At 39.7% G+C, this 24,244-nt stretch overlaps 1 protein-coding gene across 14 annotated transcripts in view; it reads right to left on the reverse strand.

Moving 5' to 3' along the window:
• TENM4 (teneurin transmembrane protein 4) overlaps window positions 1–24,244 on the reverse strand; it is a 1,544,468-nt gene that overhangs the window by 131,401 nt on the left and 1,388,823 nt on the right. For all 14 annotated transcript variants that reach the window (XM_050333746.1, XM_050333747.1, XM_050333753.1 and 11 more), the window contains 2 exons: window positions 19,530–19,724; window positions 15,126–15,326 (listed from right to left, as the gene is read on the reverse strand). In XM_050333746.1, coding sequence (XP_050189703.1) covers window positions 15,126–15,326; window positions 19,530–19,724 — 396 coding nt within the window. The remainder of the gene's footprint in view (window positions 1–15,125; window positions 15,327–19,529; window positions 19,725–24,244) is intronic.

Below are 24,244 nucleotides of genomic sequence, written 5' to 3' on the forward strand. Positions count from 1 at the left end.
GAAAAGGGATGGAAACCCCCTTGGGACATTTACATCTTGACTGAAATATCTCTCAGACAACATGCTGCCAAGGAACAGTCTTGCACATGCGGGCCAGGGATATGCACTGCTGATGTAAAACAGATTTTAGGCAAACCCAGAACAGGAATGCTGGGAGCATTTTGGGTTTCATCTCCTACCCAGCTGAGACCCCACCCAAACCACCACCCATGCACATAAGAGAGTGCAGGCTCCAGGTTACGTATGTATAATTCATATACTATGGATATATAAGGTGGTTTGAATTCCCAGGCCCCAAGAGCTGCAATAAAGACTCTCAGCTGTGAAAAACACTTGTGAAGCAAACTACTTACGACAGCCTCCCTAAAATGTAGTTTAATTATTTCTGACAGGGAACCAGGAGCCAGGAACTCCCAAATCTAAAGCTTCCATTTAGCTGCCAGTTTAAAGATAGATGGGTACCATACAATTTAAATAGCCTTACAACACTCATCCTTGCTGTACACCCTGGCCCTTTATAACACAGCTCTCTTAAATGCTCACAGGTTTCTAATGGGTGATTAAACAGTCAGAGTAGCTTTTACTTTTCTGGTGGCATTCAAAGATATTATCAAAATGGATTTCAGATTAAGCTTCCACTTAAATACATGTCTTTTTGGGCAGAATAAGACAGCTAAGGCTGTTTTACAGAAAAGGGCAGGTGAATTGTTTCTTTGTCATTCAGTCCCAGGGACAGAACTTGTCACCTCTGTTCTTATTACAAGCTGCATTTTTGGATACATTTCCCAATTCTGTTTTTAAAATTAGAAGACATGATTAGCTACCATCTGAGCTGTGTGAGCAAATGAGAAGGAAAGCTTTTAATTCTCCTAATACAGCATTTACAGACTGGCCAGCTGCACCATATTGCTCCTGCCTATTTAAGCTTAGTTAGAACACTGTCTGTGCATAAAAGACCTGACTGTTAAATATTTTCACACCAGCTGTTCCCAAAAGGTGACTAAATATTTCCTTTCATCTTTAATCTCTTTCACTGTTTGTATGAACAGCTTAGCCAATCCTTATCCTTTCCTAGAGGTGCACTGTGTTTCACTTCATCTTGCAAAGCAGCTCTCAAAGCTGTCTGTAGTCCCATGAAGGAAGGGGATCCTCTGAGTAAATCTGGTGCCCAATTCTAAGAGCAAATATGAGGCTTAATGTATTTTGCTCCCTGACGCTTGTGCTTACCAGAGGGCACTGATGGATGTTAATTGATTCATGGATGCAGAGTTTTATCTAAGGAATCAAGTTCATTTCAATGCTACCATCTAGGGCTTTACCATGTTACGGTCTAGGAGTGGTGTCCTGCATTCTCTGAATCTTGCCTCGTGTTATGGCAGTCCTACTCAAAGAACTGAATTGAGCCTAGTTGCCTTCAGTGGGTCAAGGAGGAAAGACAGGTAGTTCCAGAGGATGATTCACCTGAAATCTCTTTCATTGAGAACTTCTGGAGCAGACTGTGCTAAAGGCTCTACTGAGTTTTGGGTGGTTTGTCCAGGGGTCTTAGGTGATCATAAACATTATTCTTTGAAAAGGATAATGCCATTTCCAACAGGATTCTGATTATTTCTCATGCAAATAATCAAAACAGAAATGATTTATCTTCAGTTTCAGGACTGATCTATTTCATCACTGCTCATTCCCACCAGGAACCAGCCATGATGGGGGCTTTGAGCAACCTGGTGTAGTGGAACGTGTCCCTGCCCATGGCAGGGGGGTTTTGACCTAGGTGACTTCAAGGTCCCTTCCAACTCAAACCATTATGTGATTCTATGATTCCATGATTCTGTGAGCCCAGACTCAACTGCCTGCTGGCTAGTTTTTAGTCAAATGGCTTTTCTTTTTTTTCTTTTTCTCATTATCTCCTCATGATTGGGAGAGAAATTTCCCTCTGGTCTGTAAAGGCTGCCTCAGAATTACTCAAGGCTCTCTTAAAAATTCTAATCTATCTTGAATCCTACCCAAAATCTTGAGAGCAGCTGCTGACGTGCCCTAACTTCTCCACAGTGTGTTGACGAAAATTGTACTGTAATTTTATTCTATCTCCATCAGCATGTCTCTTTTGTTGTTCACTTAAAGCTTAAGAATATCAACTATCTGAGGCCAAGATTATCCTTTTGTTCTGCGTTTGCACTTTGCCAGGTGTAATGAGGTCACAGTCCATTAACAGCACTTCACAAGTAAGAATACTGAAGCAATTACTCATACAAATAAAAAACCTGTACCTGATACTTTTTTCTTTTGCATATCCTGCTAGAAACTGACCCAAATCTGTCCCATTAAGAATAAAAAGTCTGCTCTGTTGCCTTTGATATTTCAGAAGAAAAGTGGGAAAGAAACCTATCAAACACTAACCACTAGTGTAGTGCTTTGTTCATGGCCCTTTTTAAATGATGGAACAGACATAGGAGCTTTCAACACAGGAAATGGCATCATCCAGAATTTCATATTATTTTCACATTACATTAAAGAATGGGGTTGGGAGAGGGATAATGATGTTAATTTGTGCTTCATTTATAGCAAATCCATTTTTACGTGTTTACCCCTATTCCCCCACAAATCCCCAAACTGGCTTGACAACAGTCTAAAGCTTTCCAGCTTAGAGAAGAGCAATGCAGATGAAAAGTTTTCTTTAGCATTCATGTGATGCAGAATCAGAGACTTAGCTGCTTCTGACCTGCCTGCTAAATCCTTTAATAAATATGGATTTAGTGCTAAAATATAAGATCAGGTGAAACTGCTCAGAGCTTCCTGAAAACTGGGTCAATTCCACTGACCTTCATATATTAATAGAAAATTTAATAATTAAAAATCTGTCTTAACTGGGATTTTCCCATTTTGAGTTGGCTCATTTGAGGCCATTTCCAGGCTCAGACGGATTTTTCCAGAAAAGTAGCACAGAGGAGAAGCACTGCACGGAGCTAAAAGGCTGAGTTTGGTAAGGAGCTAAGCCTTGGTTTCACAACTTGCTTTAGAAAGCAAGTTATGGGGAATATCAAGAAAAGCAACAAATATAAAGATATGGATGAAAAAGACCCAGAAGGTGCATGATCAGCATGATTTAGATAACAGTGAAGTACTAAACACATTCTTCATAACGAAACACATTTTGCAGTGTTATGAAACTCCCATTCCTGTGATTTCATAACTCTGTAGTGACATGAACTCTTTTGCTGTTACTGAAGAAGACATAAACCACATTAGCTTTTAAAACCATTCTTTTTACCAATGTAACAAGGAAAGGATCAAACTAGGGAGCAAGGGAAAACCTGAAAGGAGAGGTCTGGATTTTCTGTCCTTCCCAGAAGGATGTAGCATGAAATCCTCCAAAAACTATCCAGTTCAGTAGTGACCAGGGAATGGTTGTGCAAGTTGTGTCCACGTCATTAATGTTTTTAGGGTTTTTTTTGGGTGTGTTTTTACTTTCAGAGATAGAGTCCTAAAAGCAAAGTCTGCATAATTTATGCCTTTATACAAATAATTTACTTATCTCTTTCTAAAACATACATCAATTATGTAAATATTACTAATGTAGAAATAGTAATTATTATTTATGTCAATAAATGTAAAACCTGTGCTTTTTTGAGTGTAATTAAACTTCTGGTACTGAGATGACTCTCCACTTCACTCAAGGGTCTAGATGCATTTTATACAGCTCAGCAAACTGAATATATCTGAAAGGTAACAGCTATTTATTTTCTTTCCATGGATGAGGAGATCAAGATTAAATGATGCTCTCCAGAGACTGAAAATTAATCCATCAGCTTTGCTATCATCCCTCATCAGGAAGCACACTGACCTTTGGCAATGGGTTTGAAATGTGACTTTAGACACCTGGATTTTCACCTCCTGAACACAAAGCCCTTAGGAGCATCCTGGAGTGCTTGCACTGGAGAGTGCTACCATATTCTATGTTAAAGAGTGACCCTAACCAGGACACCTGAGTTGGCCTGAATGCTGATTCTTGTCAGGTCTTCGATACATGTGCAGAAGGGAAAACTTTAGGGAAGGGTTGGTGAAGATCCCTAATAAAAGAAAGCATCCATCTCTGGCCCTCAACTAAACAAAAGATAACCCCTCTTCAGTTTTTTACCCCATTCTTCTCCTGGTATTTAGTTCTTTGCTTGCATAGACGGCTTTGTGCTTAACTGAAAGGCTTCTGCAAATCCCATTCTAGGTATCATCTCTCTCTAGATATTCAGATCAGGAACCTGGGCTGCTCTGAGCTGCCAAACTTGGAGATGAAGCATCCACAAAGTACCTCCTCACCAGGTGCTGAGAGATATGCCAATAACTGCCCTAGAACACACCTTCCATCTCTATAATGAGTAATGAATGGGTTTGGTTTAGTAATATACTACTGTATGTCTGTCCTCCAAGACTGAGCCTCAAACTCTGTAAGCTCACAGCACCGAGCCCAATAGGACTCTTGGGAATTCTTGCTAGAAATAGTAACAGTAAGAACAGGAGCAGTCATTAGCAAGCCCTGTGCTAATGGAACACACCTCTTACCTATCTGTCCAGGTGCACAATGTACACTGGTACAGTTGGGATATCTTTAAAAAAAAAAAAAATCTCACTTCTAAGTGCAATTTCAGCTTGCTTCATATTTGCATAAAGGTCTTCCAGGTCCTGTCTGAAAAGTTGTAACTGTGGGATGAAATTCCAGTAAACTGGTCTGGTGCCTTTTATCAACTTCCAGTTTCTACAGTATTTATATTCTACTTTCATCCTTTCCTTAAATATTAGGGAATGACCATCACACTGTATTTAAAGCATCTCCTCTACTGATGTGATTTACTTTTGTACTTGTGTCAATCTTCCATTTATTTATTATTATGAACTTTATTTTAAACTATCTCTTGCTGTTGAATAGCAGGACATGAAATGCCAGGTATTGTTATGCTTCAGTCTTGGAGCTAAGATTTGCTGAATAAAAATAAATACGCCAAAGTGCAGGATTATATTTGTCTCTTTGATAATTAATTGAATCTCTATAATTTCTGGAATGTGAAGTAAAGCTTCCTGAAGAAGAAACAATTCCTAATGTTAGAATTCCTAATCCTAACAAGGCTTTTCCTCTGGACTAATTTTAATTTCCTCTCTGTGTCCACAAGGAAGAGATAATTCAACAGCAGAAAAGCCTTTTACTCATGCTTACTGTTATTAGAAAGAAATAATTTCTTTTACAATTCTGTACAGTTTTTTTTTTCTAAAATCAATTCAACAGAGCATTTACAAATGTGAGTGCTGAAGTGATCACAAGCTAGATTTGCTTGGGATTCCCTTATTCAGAGCTCAGACAGTCTCAATATTGTTTATTTTTTCTTCAGACAGGATTTCATCAAAGAACTTAGAAATTTTAAGGTTACTCATCTTCTTCAAAAGGAGACACAGAGCACGTATGAAACTTGCAGGGTTGACATATCCAGAAGTTAGACGTCTATCTATCCACACAAATAGGATGCAGCAGCAGCTGTTCCAAAAGGTTTGTGTCTGCTGTGCTGCCCATATGCCTCAACACTGATCTGAAAGGATCACTTTTGTGGAAAAGCAGCAGAGCTCTCTCCAAAGCACTTTCGAACTTTCATCTCTCAAGATCATTAGAAAGGTGCTCATTAGTGCAAATTGTGATGATATTTTTAAGAGTATGAACATCTTGCAACTTGGAAGAGGGCAGAAAGGCTATACTAATTCCAATGCCTCCACTTCAGAAAGCTCATTAAATCATGATTTCCAGTCTTCAGTAGACACTGATACAATATATGACAATTAGCAGATTTACATTGTTTTTTTCCTCCTTAGTTTTGATGTTATTCTGTTTTACCCACCCCAAGATTATTTTTCTTATTGTTTAACCTTAGACATTCTAACTTAGTATGAAACATAGAATCATAGAATGGTTTGGGTTGGAAGGGACCTTAAAGACCATCTAGTTCCACTCTCCCTGCCATGGGCAGGGACACCTTCCACTAGACCAAGCTGCTCCAAACCCCATCCTGCCTGACATTGAACACTTTCAGGGATGGGGCATCCACAGCTTCTCTGGACAACCTATTTCAGTGTCTCAAACGTGATTTGATGAAGTTGAAAACATCCAATAAATCTTTGAAGAAACTCTGATCATGATGAGCTCCAGATGGGCTAGAGTGTAAGGAAATAAGTCACAGGAGCTCTCCAACAACAACAGCATGGAGTTGACTGAATGGCAGCGGAGAAGCCATGACATGGAACCTATGACAATCCTTGCTGAGCCAAATGGGTGAGGTATGAGATGACAGTCTTGATCCAGCATTATAAAGATAGATCACAGACAGAGACTGACTGCCCACAAATATCCACTCTGCTGACACTGCAGCAGTATTCTGGTTAAAAGTGGGAATAGTCAGAAGCAGAGGTCTAGACTCACAATGAGGATGTCTACACAGTCTTTTGTGAGTTGGTTACAGAGTGATTGGCTAAATGTACTGAATGACATTTATCTTCAGTTCAAAAGATGTATTACTGCCATAGACCAGTTCTAAGCCTGCAGAAATACATGCTGATTCCTATGGTTTCATGAGCATGACCTATTCCATGCGGTGACTATAACATTTCAGGTTCTCAGCTGGCTCGATCAACTGGTTTTATCTCCAAAAGAATCTGAAGAGCCATTTCACATCATGCTTGCAGGACAGTAGTTTTGTGCTCAGTGACAGTTGTATTACACTTACTGTGTCAAAGAAGTGACTTAGTATTTTTTTAAAAAGCAGTAACTTCATTAAAGACATTCCATTGTAGAAAAGGGACTAACCTATGACCAGCCCCCATGTTGCCATGATATAAGTTTAGAAAGTGTAAGGACTCTAGGCCTCCTCCTTTCAAAGGTAAAGTCAGAGAAAAAGCCAAATTTTGGTTATCTGAGACTCAGCGATACAAGTGATAAGTTCTCAGTGATACAAGTAAATGTGGTAATTGTTTAGTCATCCTCAAAACATGGTATTTTAACAGTAGCTTGTTTTAAATAGAGAATTTAACATCTTGTTGTGGTGCTGTGAAATTCTTCAAACTAGCCATGTTAACATGAACCCTGCTGAGTCCACTACATCACTAGTGTTTTCAGTCAGAAAAGTCCACAACACAAAGCATAATTAATACAAACAAAAAGAACTTTTGAGCTCATGGTATGACTGCTGAGGTCACATTTGGAGATAGGGGAGAATGCTGAACTAAAATTGGCATGCTAGGAATTAGCCATAATTGTTGTAGAAAACAAATAGGGCATGGAATAGCCTACCCACTGCCCTTTGTGGGGGTCCATAAATTTGCACTGATTACTGCTGATATGAGAGAGAAGCTTTACTCATCACAGAATGACCAAGGTCAGTGAGAATCAGGGACTGCTTGTTACACCACTAGACACACACTGTTCTCAGCTGAGACATGACCTAATCAGACCAAATGCTTTGTGATCTAATGGTCAGAACCAGACTGATGATATCATTGCTTCCACTGGTTTTGGCCAAGTTTGAAATGACAGTGAGAATGCAAGTCTTCAGGTCCTTCAACCTTCCCTTAGACATTGTATCTGATCAAGACTGCGTGGATTGCCGCAAAAAGAGAAGTGGTTAGAAGCAAGATCCTAAAGACATCCTAGAAATGACAGAAGTTTGACGGATCTTCAGTTGGCTAGGGAAATATCCTAAAACAATTTCTCAACTATCAGATTTTAATAGGAACCCATACTTGAAAGATTGTATTTCTATCTTAGTGGGAGTTTTCTCCCTCTCTTTAGTATGTCTTTCATCTGCTGAGCACAAAGATATTTGGACTTTTGAAGAATTGGACTCCCCACAAAAATAACTACAGCCCATTTTGACTATTACTTTTTTTTTTCTACCACACCAGGGTTTTCTCATACACATTTTTAATAAAAAAAAGTAAAGGGAATAAAAGGGTATTCAAATAAAAGCCTTCCTGAATACTTTTATTTCAGAGGTTTGAGCTAATTTTAGTATTTTATTGCATTTTTAATAAAAAGCTTAGAAGACTTGAAAGGATAAGTTCATCTTGGCAATGGGTAGGCTAAAATCTTTACAATCCCAACTACATAAAAAAATTCATGTTTTGTACAGTGACAGTTCTTGTTAACACTGTTGATTCTCTGGATCCACTAATTCCTTCACAATCCACAACGCAGATACCTGCCAGGCAGAGCCAGTGAATCTTGTATATTGTCACTGGGCAGCATATACTTCATTCCCTTAGAGAGTAAAGTTACTTCTCTCCACACAACTAAAATGGGGAAGATCACAAGTTCACAAACCAAAACGTTATGCTTCTGCAAGGCTGAGGATAAAATTCCTGCTGATACAAAACATTTCCTGGCCTTTAACAACCATTAGAAGACCAAATGAGGCTTTTGGGGTGAGTCTGCATTTTAAGTATTGAACTAGAACAGATTTTGATGGTATCTTCTGAAGACTAGCTTTGAAGAAGCTGTGCTAACAAAATTTCAATTGCCCCAAACTAATGATTCTCACTACTCTGCAAGGGTAGTGAGACAAACAAATCACAAGCTTAAGAAAGATCATTCAAGGTGGTTTTTGATTACATAGCTGTGCCCAATAACTTTTTCATGACTAAGATCTAAAATATACAGATGTTTATCAATTTCTGGTGTTGCATCCTGAGGTTTATTTCTCTTGTTCTTCCTCACATGCTTTAAAGCTAAGAAAAAGACAAATCATCAACTTAGGAATTAAAAAGGGCTCTAGTCTGTAGTATGGTACAAGCCTGTATCATATGAGAGCTGATGTAATATTCATCTTTTACAGAGACATTTTTATCTCCAAAGAAAATGATTTTTTAAAGAAGGAATTATATGAGCATTTTCTAAGGATGAATTTTTATCTTGGTGGCCTTGGGCATGACATGAATTTAACATCACATTTTGTTTTCAAAGGTTGACACCAATAAGCCCAAGGAAATCAAATTATATCACACATGTTGCGTTAACCCTGGTGCTGTTTGACCAATGGGATATGACATTGTCTGGTAGGATATACGAGAACTGTGTCTCTGTGTGCCTGTATGTGTGTGTGTGTGCAATAGTTTCCTGCACAACTCCTGATGAAAAGAAGACACTGAAAGCAAAATGTATACTTGCCTTAGCTTAACTCTTTAAAAGTTCATTCTTCATGATCTCTTTGTCTAATAATTGGAATGGAGAAAAATACCTGTTTCCATGAACTGTACAACTTTGTGGTGGGGTGCTCTCTGAAAGACTTTCACCACTGTTAATTTATACAACTAAATTGATCCTAAAAAATTCAATCACTACCATTGACTGATACAGAAACTTAAACCTAATCATTGTTTGCAAATGTCCTTAAATTGATCCATACTCCTGCAAAATAAACAGGAGCTTTTCCATTGATTTCAATGTGCTGTACAGTAATTTATAAGAATATGGCTTCCCTGCAACTAGAGACACGGATACACATATCCACATTAGTTTTATTTTAAATTCAGCTTCTCAACCTATTGGAAACAGTAAAGTCATGGGGGACTATTTTACAACTGGTGGGCAAATGCCCAGTCTTCTGCTGGTCCTGTGGCTACCCACACTATTTTCCTACTGTGCTTGGAGGCCAGGTTTATCTAGGCATATCTGCCAGTACTGTGATCATTCCATGGCATTCTGAAGCCCTTCCAAAGCCGTGTTTAACCAATCACACAGGCTAAGATGGAGTTTTCTACCGTTTACATTAAATGCCACAGTTCTGTAATTGCCTCTCTCCTAAGGAATCTGTGATCATGACGCCTGCTGAGCCTTCTACAGTTACTTGGCAGAATCAAGGATATCTCAAAAGCTGAACCCAGACTGCTCTAAAGTAATATGAAATAGCCAAATAAGAAAGCAGCTGAATCAATGAGGAATCAATTAAGCTCCCTTTCAAGGATTTCAACTTAACTAAGATCTGAACTGACCTCTGCAGAGATTTCTCTTCTTGAGGAAAACTATCCCACCAAATCAGTACAGAAGGGAAACCCGCATGGAGCCTGGCATGAATTGAAAACCTTTATTTTTTCCTGTGCACTAAAGAGATTTATAACATTTCTATCCAGAGTAAGTGTGGCCACGATGAGTGTTGTAGTGCTGGAAACCCTGAGGAGATGAATGGTCTGAAATGCTGTTCCTGTACCAAGTGACAGGCACTCTGTGCTTCAGAGTAATGCCCACCTAGCATTAAGGCTCAGGGCATGAAAACCCTATCAAAGAATCATAGAATCATAGTCCCATTTAGGTTGAAAAAGACCTCTAAGACCATTAATACAGCACTGCCAAGCCCACCAGTAAGCCATGTCCCCAGGTGCCACATATACATGTCTTTAAATCTCTCCAGGGATGGTGATTCCACCTCTTCCCTGGGCAGTCTCCTGCAACACTTGACAAACCCTTTCAGTGAAGAAAATTTTCCTAAATTCCAACCTAAATCTTTCCCAGACAAATTGAGGCCATTTCCTCTTGTCCTGTCTCTTGTTACCTGGGAGAAGAGAGCAACTTCCACGTAGCTACAATCTCCTTTCAGGTAGTTATAGAGAGCAATTAGGTCAACCCTGAGCCTCCTTTTCTTTAGGCTGAACACCCCCAACTCCCTCAGCTGCTCCTCCAGACTTGTGCTCCAGATCCTTCCCTCTGTTGCCCTTCCTAAACTGGATTAGCCCAGCCATTTCACTGTTTTCTATGAGCTAACTGCTTGTAGCATCTGCATTGACCTGGTAGGTGGGATACTCTCCCAGAAAGTGAGAGTGTTCATTCAATGCATTCTCAGATTGAGGAGACATCTGTTTAAGTGCTGCAGAAGAAATTTACGAAACTAAGGTACTTTTTCAATAGACAGCTCTAGGTAGTGGGATGTCTCAGAAGTTGATAAGTTCTCTGCAACACTGTAGTAAAGCATTTGCTTAAGGTAAATTTTAAATGCCTAAATATCTTTGTGATCACAGACCTTAATAACAAAGTTTGGCAACAAGTCACTGAGAAGCAACATTTCTTCCCTGTCACAATGGGGAAAAAAGGGCAGTCATAAAGTCAAATGCCATATCCTCAGAAAACCATGTTAGCTGCAGAAGCGATGACAGGAGCTATGAAACTACTAGATTTCATGAGATATGATCATTCAAGCTCAGCCTCAGTCTCTGGTCAGGCATTCTCTCTCACTCTTTTCAAAATGTGAAGTTAAAACATCATAACCTCCTACCTCTTTACTGAGTCCCAGCTTTCAGTTTCTAACTGGCATCATTAAACATGCAGCCCAGGATTTCATGTCTTCCCTGACAATTTAGGACCACCATATACAAAGTACTAGTCCTTCTACTGCTCTTCTCCAGTGTACTTTTAAGGGGCTGTGGTAGAGCCTGGATATCAACCGTGTATAAAGTGAGTCATTATGAATGAGTGATGCAGAAGGAATCCTTATCTGCATGCAGGTCAATCTGCAAACCCTGTCAACTGCCCAGAAAAATTCAGTACTTATTACACAGAGAACATAATTTCTACTGCTGCTTTGTATATTCAACTTTGCAATGTTTCTAGTGAATATCATACATGTCAAGATGTCGATTACCAAACAGAGAACAGTGTGAAAATCACTGATTTAAATCTGAGGAGAGTGAAAGACAACACCAGCTAACTTAATTCCTTCAATAATGATTTTGCATCCAAGCATAATACTGTTTTGATGGGCCTGGGATTGTACTGATGCATCAATGAGATCCCTCTGGTAAACGGTACATTCTCCCAGCACAGATGACTCACCTATTCATTCACTGCAGTCAGCAAATATGTCTTATGGTATCTGGTGTGTTGCCTCTTAATTGGCTAGAAATACTTGGTCCAGTTTAAATAGGTCAAGAGTGAGACTATATCACCTATTGAGTTCTGTTTCACACTGCAGCACAGGCCACTTCCTTCTTCCCACTACACTCAGACAATAAGAGGTTCAGAGAGCTGCCCCATAATGGCTTCGTTAGTTGCCAGCTAGGGCTCATTAAGAGGTGAAGGGAGATAGCCCACCAAAAGCCTGGGATACAGAGGATCAGTGACAGCAGACCCTGGAGAAACTAGGGTCAGTGTTTCCTTAATTACCTTTCTTGTACTAAGCGTTGCCTTGGATTTTTTAGCTGAACTGGGTTATAAAGACCTTTTTGTATTTGCTTGTGCAACAGTACTAAGATGCTAAAAGGAAGAGATTTAATTCTCCCATGGAGAACTCAAAATGTCTCTTTTGCTGCTCAGTACAAGTTATCTCTGGGCTTATCTCTGCACCTTTCTCTAAGAGACTTTTTTTTTTTAATATTTGGGAATCTAACAAAAACATAGTGTATACTGAGGGAGAAGGCATCCTATAAAACGGTTTCTTGCATGAAAGGGTGAAGTAAGTTTAAGAAGCATTTTTCAAGACTGAAAAATCTGAGATAGCATGGCAGCAGCCCTATCTCAAGATGTACTGGCAGTGGGCAGACACGTAAACAAAAAAAAAACCAAACCCAAACATATAATTACTTCTTCCTATAATGAAGTTCAGAGTAGGAATCTCTCAAAAGAGACTGAATTACACAGCCTGTCTATGAAGACATAGGCTAAGTGGAATGAAAAAGGATAATATAAACACAACACACAAATCTCCGTAACATTATTATTTTGTGCAAATTAAGAGTTTTATGCAGAAATCTGTGTATCTCTAAGATTACTGCTAAGGGCAGGTGAAAACTACCTACTTAGCTGAAAGATGGAGCATAAGGTTCAAAGACAGTCTAGTTTTTCTTTCTACGTATGACAATCCATAGACTTTCACCTACTGCTTCCATAGTGCCCGATAACCTTCTAAATGAATACAGCATACAGCACTGCAGATAGGTACTAGTCTTGACTTCAAGGTGTTAAGAGCTGGAAAATCCACTGTGCCTCTTCATATTCTGTTTTTTCAGATGGTTATGCTGTTCTTAAGGTCTGCCTCTCCATGTAGCTTATGAAAGGGGCTGTCCTTGGCACTAGGCCATGTCAGCACAGTCCTACAGATTTCATTGGGACTGAACACAGTCCTAACTGCTTTGCTGAGCTGAGGGTGACTTATGCAAGTACTTAGTTCTTTCCCTCAATAATTCTTCTGTTCTCTTTGGTCCTGTTTTATACAAACAATGAAATCCAACCCTTTTAGTCCCTTCTACAAAACCTCCACCCCACTGGGTTGGGCAATGTGTTGTTAAATGTAGTAGCATACCTGCTACTCTATTTTAATCATGCAAGAAGAGTACCACATATGCTGTGAGTATATCTGTCTTTCAAATCAAGTCATCAATTCAGTAGAAAGGTCTGGCTTAGAAATGGAAGTTTACAAATCACCTTAGCTGTGATTTTAGCTGTGAGGCACAATAACCCCAATGTTACAAGCAGCTCGGTAAGGAAAAAGGTCTTGGAATGATGCTCAAGTTTGTCTCAAATAACCTCATGCTGCCAAAGAAAGTTTGCACTAGATGGATTTATAAAAGCAGTATAAGGAAAGCTTATAAATCATCTGTACATGACCCTGAAGGTTAACAAAGGGAAAGTGAATTCTGTTCGTGCGTAGAAATAAACATTTTTCCAAATCCATCCCTGCAATCCCCAAACCTCCATACACACTCAGAATAATGACTCAATTATGAACTCTGCTACAAAATCACTAGAAATACACGACTACCTTTCCCCTTACGGTGGCCTTATAAATAAACCCACAGAGTATGGAATTGAAGATGTTAATATAGGGAAAGGAAAACTCTGGCACCAAATTTATCCTCCTTTCAATGCATGATAGCTTCTGTACCTACCTCTGCAAAAGTTTTGATCAACCTAGTTTCAGCCCCAGGCAAGTAGGCCTCTTCTTCTGCTTATTCCTCAGTCCAGTCCACTTTATTTCATGACAAGCTTCTAACATCTAACCTAAATGATGATTGTCAAAAAGACTTTTTTTTTATATTCTTAGCACCAGTTTATTCAGTTTGCCCCATCCTTGGAAGTTACTCTCTTTAAAACTACTTGCAAGCAGTTAACCTGATTTTCTTTACTCATGATAGTAATTCCTCAGTGAAAATGTTGTTTACATAATTTTTCTACTATATCTGCTCTCCTAATAGCTCATTTTTCTGAGGCTGCTTTGCTGAAAACTCTTTTCATTTCATTGCCTATACTGAACTGCCCTGGATTTTTGGCCTAGTTCCACTCCAGTTGTGTAAGGTACAGAAGCTGTTATTGCTGGAATCTCTTGTTTGTGAGCACAAAATACAGGACAAAAGCCAAAGGACTAATGTTCCATAGGTTCTGACTATTTAATGTATTCCAGCATTTCTCAGTGTTTCTCTAAAAGCCAATTGCATTTGGAAGAAAAGGTTCCTGAATAGATTTTCTTTAGCCTTCAGTTCAGATATCTGATGGAAATTTTGAGCAAGATGCCCACTCAGCAGAGGAGTGAAGTTGCAGATTCCTAAACTCTACAGAAAACTGCCCATAAAATGTGTCTTCTTGTATTATGAAATACTTTTAATCAGTAAACTTATTTTTTACTTGATAGAGGGTAGTATTTTAATACGAACCTCATGTGGCACTCATCCTCCTCTAGCTGAGCCTAGCACGGGCTTTGAATTCAGAAAGGAAAGGAGACCTGACAGATTGCCACCTCTTCCTTCTAGTTTATAGCCACCTAAAGATTATTTAGTTATCTCCTAAAAATCAAAACAGACCCTTTGGAGGCTACTGGGATTCATCAAGAACTAACACCAGAACAAGCAGTTATATGTAGACCATCAATTACAGTCACAGCCATATGATGAACAAGAGCAAGCCTTGATGGCTTTAATGCAGTTATTTATTGTATTACTCTGTGCTCAGCAATGGAAACAGAATTATTTACGTAGTTGAGCTATGGAATTTCTGCTTCCAGTCGTGCCCTGCATGTGCTTCACTAAAACCCATTTGTAGCACTTTTTTTGCAGATCTAAATGCAAGAAGATTTTACAAAGTTTAACTAAAATAAAAACCAACAATAAGTCACTGCTGATGTTACCGATTGAGCAATCATGTCCAGTCCAGTTGGGATCACAGCTGCAGAGTCCAGTATCCGGGAGGAAGGTCCCATGGCCAGAGCACTGATCCAGACAAGTGGCTCTTGGGGTCTCACAATTTGTTCCTCCCCAGCCAACAGAACAGTGACATTCTCCTCGCACGCACACACCTCGTCCTGAGCAGGTAGGATCCATGCAGTCCACTATATGTGAGGAGGAAGAGGAAGCAGACAGCAAGAGCAAATGGGAATTTCAGAAAAAAAAAGCCATTAGAATGCCATCTACACAAATGTACTTATATAATATCTCAAAGTTTCAACCATAAAGCCCAGCTGTGCACAAAACAGATGCTTCATCCGAGAAGTCAGTGTCCCTAGAAGGTGGTAAGACCTAAAACACTTAAGTGAAAAACAGAGAAAAAATTAATGATGAATCCATTCCTTTATCCAGGTCTGTACTAATAAATGATCCTTCTGGCAAGAATAGGCTAATATCAATTAAGAATAGAATAAGAATACAGATATTGTGCTTCCATTTATTCTGTTACAGTAACCTCAATTACTATTACTAATGAATTCAAAGCTGAGCCTTAGTTTTCTGAGAGAGAATTTTGCATAAAAATTCAGCAGAAGCTGACATTCTTATTCAGCAAAATGCATGCTTAAATTGAAGAATGTGCTTAAATCTACACAGGTTTCACAGAGACTTACATAAATTTCACGTTAAATATATCCTTAGACAGTTTTCTGGAGTAAAGACTGAAACAAAATAATGTAAATTTTTATATTGGTGTTCTTCTGGTTTTATTTTTGACCAATTAATACTCTTTTTAAAATGTTTGGGGTTTACTTTACCCCCCCAAAGAGTCCCCTTCCTAACAAGATAGGAGACTGTTCAGTTAGGTATATAGCAATATACACCAAAAGACCAAATGCACTCCTGCCTGATTCCTGAGTTATGTGTTTTTTAGGCAACTGTCAGCTCCTCTGCCCACAGGGGAATTTCACCTGCAATTGGAAATTTTTAATGCACTAGACACCCTTCCAAAAAAAAAAAAAACAACTGGAGGAGGTGATTGTCTATTTATATATAAAAGCTGATAGGACAGCCTAGAGAAATTCTTGCCATCTCTTGAAACGGTGTGTGGCAGTGCCCTGGGGATTAGTGACAAGTGTCAGTCTGGCTAAGCAGCACAGGGAAAGCTGTCCAGCTCCTGGCTCTGATACAGCAGAGCAGAACAGAGCCACCGTACACACAGCAGGCTTGTGGTTCAGTTTTTTGCCCCCTGTAAAAGCTAATAAGAATTTCACTGACCTGTTTAAGACACAGAAATCTTAAAAGGAAACACAACAGCTGCTGTGATAGTTCCCTGGATTCTCAAACCCTTCTCAGTCTGACAAGTAATGGCTTAGTTATTACTATCCCAAGGCATGGGAGAGAATTTTCTTTTTTGTTTAATTCCTGGAGCTCTGCTCATAGCTGGAACAATCCTCGAAAATTGTAAGAGGCTGGAAAGGATGAGTCTATAAATCTCCTTCATCGTTAGCGAGCTGGGAGCTATGGTGCCAATTTTAGCATGAGACCCTTGAAGCCCTGGCCCTGTTCTTTCTCAGCAGTAATAAGTATGAAAAGGACTAAGGGATGGACTAGCAGCCTCGTCCGTTCTCAGCAGATGGTTTGAACATAGGGAACAAAGTTCACAGGCTAACTGGCAAGAGGCTACCTCCAGGCAATTAATCATCCCCTCTGAAGGTCAGCTGGGAAAAAGGTGAGTTTTACAGGGGCCTCCATCACAGGAGACAGACAATCTGCTATCTCAGCTCTAACACAGACGATTATAGGAGGGGAATGTGCATGTCAGAACCCCCCATTTATCATAATCCCAAGGCCATTTTTCATGTTGAAATGAGCCCTTTCAGAAAATGTCACACACAATGGCTACTTTAATCTCAGCCTCACTAGCTGTATCTCTTTAGGCTTTCGGCACCATCGGAAGGGCCCTGGGACAGGATTACAGGCCTTTGCTTTCTTCTTAATCAATTGCTCAGTGGATTTGGAGCACAATGGTATATTTTAGGGAGTTGTGCTTGACAAATTTTGCTGCTCAGCTCTAGGAGAAGTAGAAGTGGGGAGCTGGGCAGGAGGGCAGAGCTGTCAAAATCTAGTATACCTGGAAAAAGAAAGAAAAAAAAAAGCACATGTCTGTGCTGCTGGTTAGAAAATGTCCCAAATGTTAAAATTCCTGGTTGGAAAATGCCCCGTTAAGAGTTCAGTCTTGTGCAGGATCTTTGCCAGGGAGATAAATCATGCAGCGAGCAAGGTTAGTGCCTCTTCTACACTCTTCCCCAATATGCTTCATGCTTCATTGGTCACACAAGTTATTAGGCTTATTCGGTGCCCAAAGAGTAACTTCTCATTTTTCACTGCTTAAATTTGCTCCCCTCCTTGTAATATCTCGCTGACTTAGCCCATGCCTTATAAAATATGGGCCAATAAACTAAGGAAGGAGAAAAGAAAAACTTGCATAAGATTGTTGGCTGATGTTTTATAAACATTGCTGAACTTCTATGGGGGAAAAAGAAAAGACAGAAGAAACCTTGGAATGAAAACCCACTATAAACATGGACCAAGCCGTGAGGCTACAAGAACTAAAAAATAATAAAGAGTAATCAATACCAGATGGTCCTGCTTAGAAGAGAAATTAAAGAGTAAAAGCAATTTAAAAAATAGTATAAATCAACTTTTTTACTAGATCTAAATATATATATATATATATGTCCTCAAGATTTCCCACATGGCATATTTCTGAGTTAGTTCCCCCCCCTCCCCAAACAATACAAATTATGCCCTGAATATCAAAAACATGCATGCTTGGAAAAATACTAAACAGCCCATAAGAAAAACCATGTTCTCTTTGTTCTTCCTCCTTTTTCAAGTTTTGACCTAGTGGGACTGACACTGTCCCTCGCTACAGTGATAACATAAAATAACTGAGCAGTGTCTGGCTTTTCTGCTTTAAATGAGACCAGGGGAAAAAAAGGTTCTGTTAGAAAAAGGGCAAATCTCACTCTGATTTACACACATTAAACGCTTCTGTCTGGAGGCAAAATCAGGATCTTTTCATTTCTGTTTATCCAGTAAAGATATGATCTAGTAAATAAGAAGTCTACAGAGATGCTTTAAAGCTACTTCAGTAGTCACCATCTTTGGGTTGTGCATGCTCCACAGCTTCCCTGAATTGTGCTTTAAGCCAAAATGAAGCTTTCTCAAGAGATGGTTTATTGTTATAAGAGCTGATACTGTCTTCATCTCTGACATTTACTGACACTGAAGCCATGTTACATCAGAGATGTCCCACTCCAATATGTTTAACACTTCAAAAGAACTGCCAGATTAGATGCCATTTGAATATCTGAATGCAATCCAGCCTATTTTCATTGTCCATAAAATAAAGCCATTTCAGGTAAATCTTTATCCCTCATAATAAAAACAAACATAAATTAATTCAAGCCATTGTGATTCTTAAACATGTGTCAAATAATGTTTTAAATCTATCAGGTGGTGAAGAGGCCTTACACGTGTACTTGTAGAAGCATAATTTAGGCACATTTATTTATCAGGTCACCCACAGAGAATTTTGAGAATAGTTTTCAAAAGTGTCGTACATTATTCTTTAAATAAGGCACTTTTGGATGTATTTTTATAACTCCCTGAATGATTTATACACTTACAAAGCTGTCCACTTTTTCATTTAGCAATAAGAAGCAGTCACAGGCTCAGGAAGATAAAGGTTTATGTTGGCAGGTGAGTTCCTACACAAAGAGATTAAAGATAAGTACTAAAAGGTACCGTATTTCTGAGCCATAAATCCAAATGTAAATGAAAAATGTTTGAAGGCTAATGTGAGTGGCTACGGAAGAGCCACTAAAATAATATCTGATTTTGAAACAGAATTTAATTCAAGTCCTGAGCATTTCTAAGCTTTTAAAGCTGACAAGAATCTCAGACTTTCACACACCACCATTTTGTGTATGTAAGCAACTGAAATTGCTCGGTATAGCACAGAAGAGAAGAAAGCACTGTAAAAGTAATTATACGTTTAGATGTGTAAATGGAATCGATGCTTTAATAAGAACATTTGAACATATGATTAAATGTTCTGGTCTTTCAACTAAATTTGTCTGTCTGAAGCATTTGATGGCTTTTCATCCAATTATTGAACAAATATGATAGTTAACGATGAGTTATGACAACATATCATTTTTATGTTGCATCCATCTATTGTATCTCTAAGGTGCCTATTACTGTTCTGTTTAAGTGCCAGTCCGATTCTGAATTGCCTCCATCTATGCAATTACAGAACGACAATCAAAGCAAAGGGCTAATTGAATGTATCTTGCAAATACCTTCTTCACAGCTCTCGCCTTTGTATCCTGGGTTGCAGATACAGGTCCCCATGATGCACGTGCCATGGTTATTGCAGGAGACATCAATGCACTGGTTTGTTGGGACATCACACTCTGCTCCCTTCCAGCCACTGTGGCACAAGCACCTTCCCTTCATGTACTGCCCATTTCCACTGCACAGCACTGGGCAGGATGCTGGGGACAGACATCAAAAACCACATTAAACCAAAACTGTACATGGCTCTCACTTCAAAAAACAGCATAAGAGTCCAGCATGTGATTTACATTCTTCAAACACAGTCTTTACTGGGGTATGTTCTTCTTTTCTTTGCCAAAACCAATTTTTTTACGTGGACGACACACAGCTGTTGACTGTACTCTCCTGTAACAGTGCTCTTGAGTTAGAATATCTCCTTGCTTTGTTTCTCTGATACCTTTTTTCACTAACTAAATTCAGCATTTTCTTGTATTCTGATTTTTCAATGTACCGGTGTCTTCTCTCAGCAGCATCCCTGACTTTGGATTGTTTATCGCTATCCCTGACCTTCTGCCAGACTTCATACTTTCCTTGACACTGACTCTGCTGTAGACCTTAGCAGCACGCTTTATGGGTTTCAGTTGCTGTGCTCAGAGCCCAGAATGCCACACTGAGACTATTTCCCTGATTTAGCTCATGTCATACCATCAACTACCAACTTTCTTCCCTGAAAGGCTTTTCAAGCACTGGAATAGGCTGCCCAAGGAAGTGACTCAGTCACCATCCTGCTGGAATTTAAAAGACATGCAAATGTGGCATTTGGGGACATGGTTTAGTGGTGGACTTGGCAGTGCTGGGTTAATAGATGAACTCGATGATAGAGTTTTAGAGGTCTTTTCCAATCTTAACAATTCTATGATTCTGACCAAAGTTCCAGCCCCCTTTTTTTGTTACCATCTCTCTGGACTCCATTCAACATCAGCCACAATGAAAAATTGGCCTCTACTCTTTCCAAGTTCCCTATAATAAAAGCTCTACAAATCTGTCCTCTGTATCAATTTATATCAATTTATACAGGATTTTTAATTGCCCTTGTTTCCAGCAAAGTCATCTGACTCTCAAGGCCAACTAGATACAGGGTTTCTTCCCTGTGATAAAGGGAAGAAGGTGACAAGCTCAAGCTGTGGCATGATGGATCCCAGGATTAAGTGTTTTCGGAGCTAAATTTGGGAAATGCCAGGCAGAGTGGGATGGGGTGAACTGAAGGATACAGAGAAGGCTCCCCAAGGAAGGACAGTGCATCAAGAACCAGACCCCAGCCTCCATGACCACAGCTTTGATAATCACTGCTCTCCAAGCTTTCTCCAGCTCCTCCCAGATGACACCTTCCCCCTTTTCCATTTTCCACACCTGCCACCTTATGCTCCTTTTGTTCTCTGCTCTGATTTTTCCAAGGAAGATGCTGAATTCAGTCAGTCCCTCAGAAGGAACAGTCTTTCCCTGTTCACTATCCCTTGAAACTTCTTGCTTAAGCCCTGTTCTCTTCTACTTCATTTTGCTGAAACTCAGCTCCAAGGACATATATTGAGCACTGACTTCTCTTGTTCACTGCTGCACATCAGCCTCAGGTGGGAGCAGCTGGGCTTCTCATCTGCCCCTCTGAAAGGCAATTTATGAACAATTTTATGCAGGACGAATGTGAAACAAATATTCCAGTCTGCTGCTTAATTCAACTGCATTAGGCACATGATGAAGACAATATTCCTATTTTGCTTTGTTCCTGGCTCTGATTATGTGTGGGAAGAGGTATTAACATGGTTAAGAGAAACTTTCCTCTCCTTCTCTTCCCATCTTTTATACGGCAATCTCACAATGCACATCCTGAGCTGTTTCCATGTGTCCTTACAGTCACGTCAGTTTGAGTGTTACAGAATCAAAGCAGCTTCAATAAAATACAAAGCACTGCCAGCTCTGTTAAGCCATTTTGATAGGCAGTGAACTTTATTTGCCTGACCAAGATAAAAGAGGTTTAGAAAAGAAAGGAATTTGGCAACTGTTATTACTAGGGAGTAATAACAGTTCCCTGTTCACTTTAAAGGAAGCACATTGCAGTGGTGCACTGCAAGTGCATCATTTGCAAGGAGGTATCTACCTATACGAGACAAACTGTTTAAGATACACTGTGATGTGTACATGGTTCACAGCGAACTCACTCTGTAATTTCACTTTTCAGCTAAGCTGATGAAATTTTCTGCCTCCCCGTCTCAAATGTCAGTGCTCAGTAATGGACCCTGTTCTTTCAAGGTAGTGGCAGGGGATAGTTTGCAGCTCTTTTTCAACAAGAAGAAAGAATGATTGCCTTTAACCAGTGAGAGGTTGCTGAGAAAGACTTACATGTTTTCTGACAAGACAGCTGATCACAGTACCCAGATCAGATAAATTACTGGCCATCCACAATGAGACTGGCACTTTACAGAGCCTTCTGTGGAGAACACCTTAGGCATAACCTGGAAAGTGCTGCAAATGCTGCAAATGTCAAGGCAATGGCAAGAGTAAGACCTCCTCTGTAGTATGCAATAAAGACAAAAGAGATTTCTGATTTTTTTCCACTGTTACTTCTGCAACTCTCTTCCGTATATAAATATGCATAATTATTATTTGATCATTTCAATCCCAACAAACAATGTTTAAGATGGTAAAATTACAGTAATTCTCTAGTGTGGTAATGATAGCAAAAATCTAAATACACACCCTGTTTCTTGTAAAGTGTAGCATCAGAGAGTAAGATCGTTTGTTTGTTTACTTTTGTACAGAACTTGAAACCACCATCTCCCATGTCCAAGAAAACCTTCAAAAGGCCCACGAAATACACCTCTGTTGACTTGCTCTCATTTACTTTGCTTAAATTAATAGGTTATAATACATTAATTATTAACATTAATTAAAACATTAATAAATACATTAATTAATGTATTATTAACCATTACTAAAAATAGAAAGGCTTCCTGCTCCAGAATTTCCCATTCCTTTGGATGGTGAATTACAAGGCTGAACTGAAACAAAGGAACAGACAGGAAATCCATGACCTAGAATTCTTCACGTGGACAGGGACCCCCTTATTTAAGGATTACTGCTTTGTACAGGGTCTGATAAATGGTTGCAGACAAATACTGTAGCAGCCTTTACACAGGCTGCCTTTGAGAGATTTGTAGCTCAAAAGCAGCATCTTAAATGCCCCTCTAAACCATCAGGAAGCCAATGCTGGGGCCCTTGGATCTCATGCTCATGGCAACACGATCCATTTAACAAGCCCACTGCGTGGAAATGCATAAACAAATATTATTTTGACACTCCAGGTATTAATCTGTCTTCCTAAAGGAAAAAAATAATCTGGTATCTGAACCCAGATGATTCTTAGAGAAAAGACAGAGGTGAATAAAAGGTGTTGCTATCAGCCAGAATAAGTGCTCTAGTGAAATTGGAGAGACTCACATGGCTCCATTGAAGAGCCTAAGAAAGCTCAGGATACAGCCCACCAGAGGAGGTAAACTCCTGTGAAAGTGGCTTCAGAATAAAAATTTAAGTATTCTGACTCACAGTTAAGGAACTTCTCCTCCACAGGCTCTACAGGGAGGTTTGAGGGGAACAAGCCCTGAACTTCTGCCCCTACCTGAAGTTAGGATGTGTGAGTTGGAATATGCAGTGGGACATGGAAAAAAACCTCCTTTTGTTTCCAGCTCTAAGGATTAGAAAAGGAGCTTGGAAATGCAAACCAAGTGTAAGGAAATGCAAACCAAGTGTAACCTGAGTCAGCAAGAAGTTTGACAGAACAGCTCTCAGGGATACAGACTGCCACATCCATCTTACTGGGCTGTGAACTCTGAAACACCACAGGGTTCAGCCCGGCTCACATTGCCCCAGCGGGAGCTCCCGCCTGCCCCGAGGGTGTGCGGCTCCTTATCTCTGTCTCCTGGCTGGGCTGCAGGGACGTGACCCCAGCTCAGCTGGAGAGGGAGAGAACTGGGGTTGGACAGAGTTTAGCTCTCTCTCTTGGGAAGGAGCCAGCCTGCTTTCTGAAGCAGCAGTGAGCTGGGGTGAAGGTTTGACCTGCTGTCTTAGCAAAGCTCCTTGTGTGGGCACTAACTTTTTACACTGCCTCCCTCCCCAAATTTATAAATCTGTACTTAGTCTGTTGGACTGTTTGAGCCAAAAAAGGCCTTGATAAGGTTGATGTACAGTATTCTGGCATTTCCCACAAACAAGGTTTTGATTTCTCAGCCTGAAATGTGTTCTTACTAAAAGTATTTCAGTTTGTTTTTTAAATACCTAAATAACCTAAAAAATTCAGGTCATAGAAAATCCTTCTGAAGCCATTTATTAAAAATACTTATCACTTGAGTAGAGATATATATTATATTGTTCACTGGGGCAAGCCTCCTTCCCTCCTCCCAGTGTTTTCACTTCGGGCCAGAGTATCCAGTTCTTCCTGCCATTACTCTATTCCTAGTCTTACTCCAATCCTGCCCCACTTCCTGCAGCCAGGCTCAGGCAAACTTGCAAAGTACTTACTTACTTTTTGTATAATCAGTCTCTTAACAGAAAGAATCATTACAGTGTCATGCCACACCATGACAAGAGTGCTCTGCTAACAAACAATAATGACGCATTTATAAGTCATATTTCCTAAAGTCACTTTGAGAGACAAGATTCCCAATGTGACATTTTGTCTACCCATAAG

Source organism: Myiozetetes cayanensis, unplaced genomic scaffold (assembly GCF_022539395.1).
Source record: "Myiozetetes cayanensis isolate MyiCay16 unplaced genomic scaffold, myiCay2020 scf5-8, whole genome shotgun sequence".
Lineage (NCBI taxonomy): Eukaryota > Metazoa > Chordata > Aves > Passeriformes > Tyrannidae > Myiozetetes > Myiozetetes cayanensis.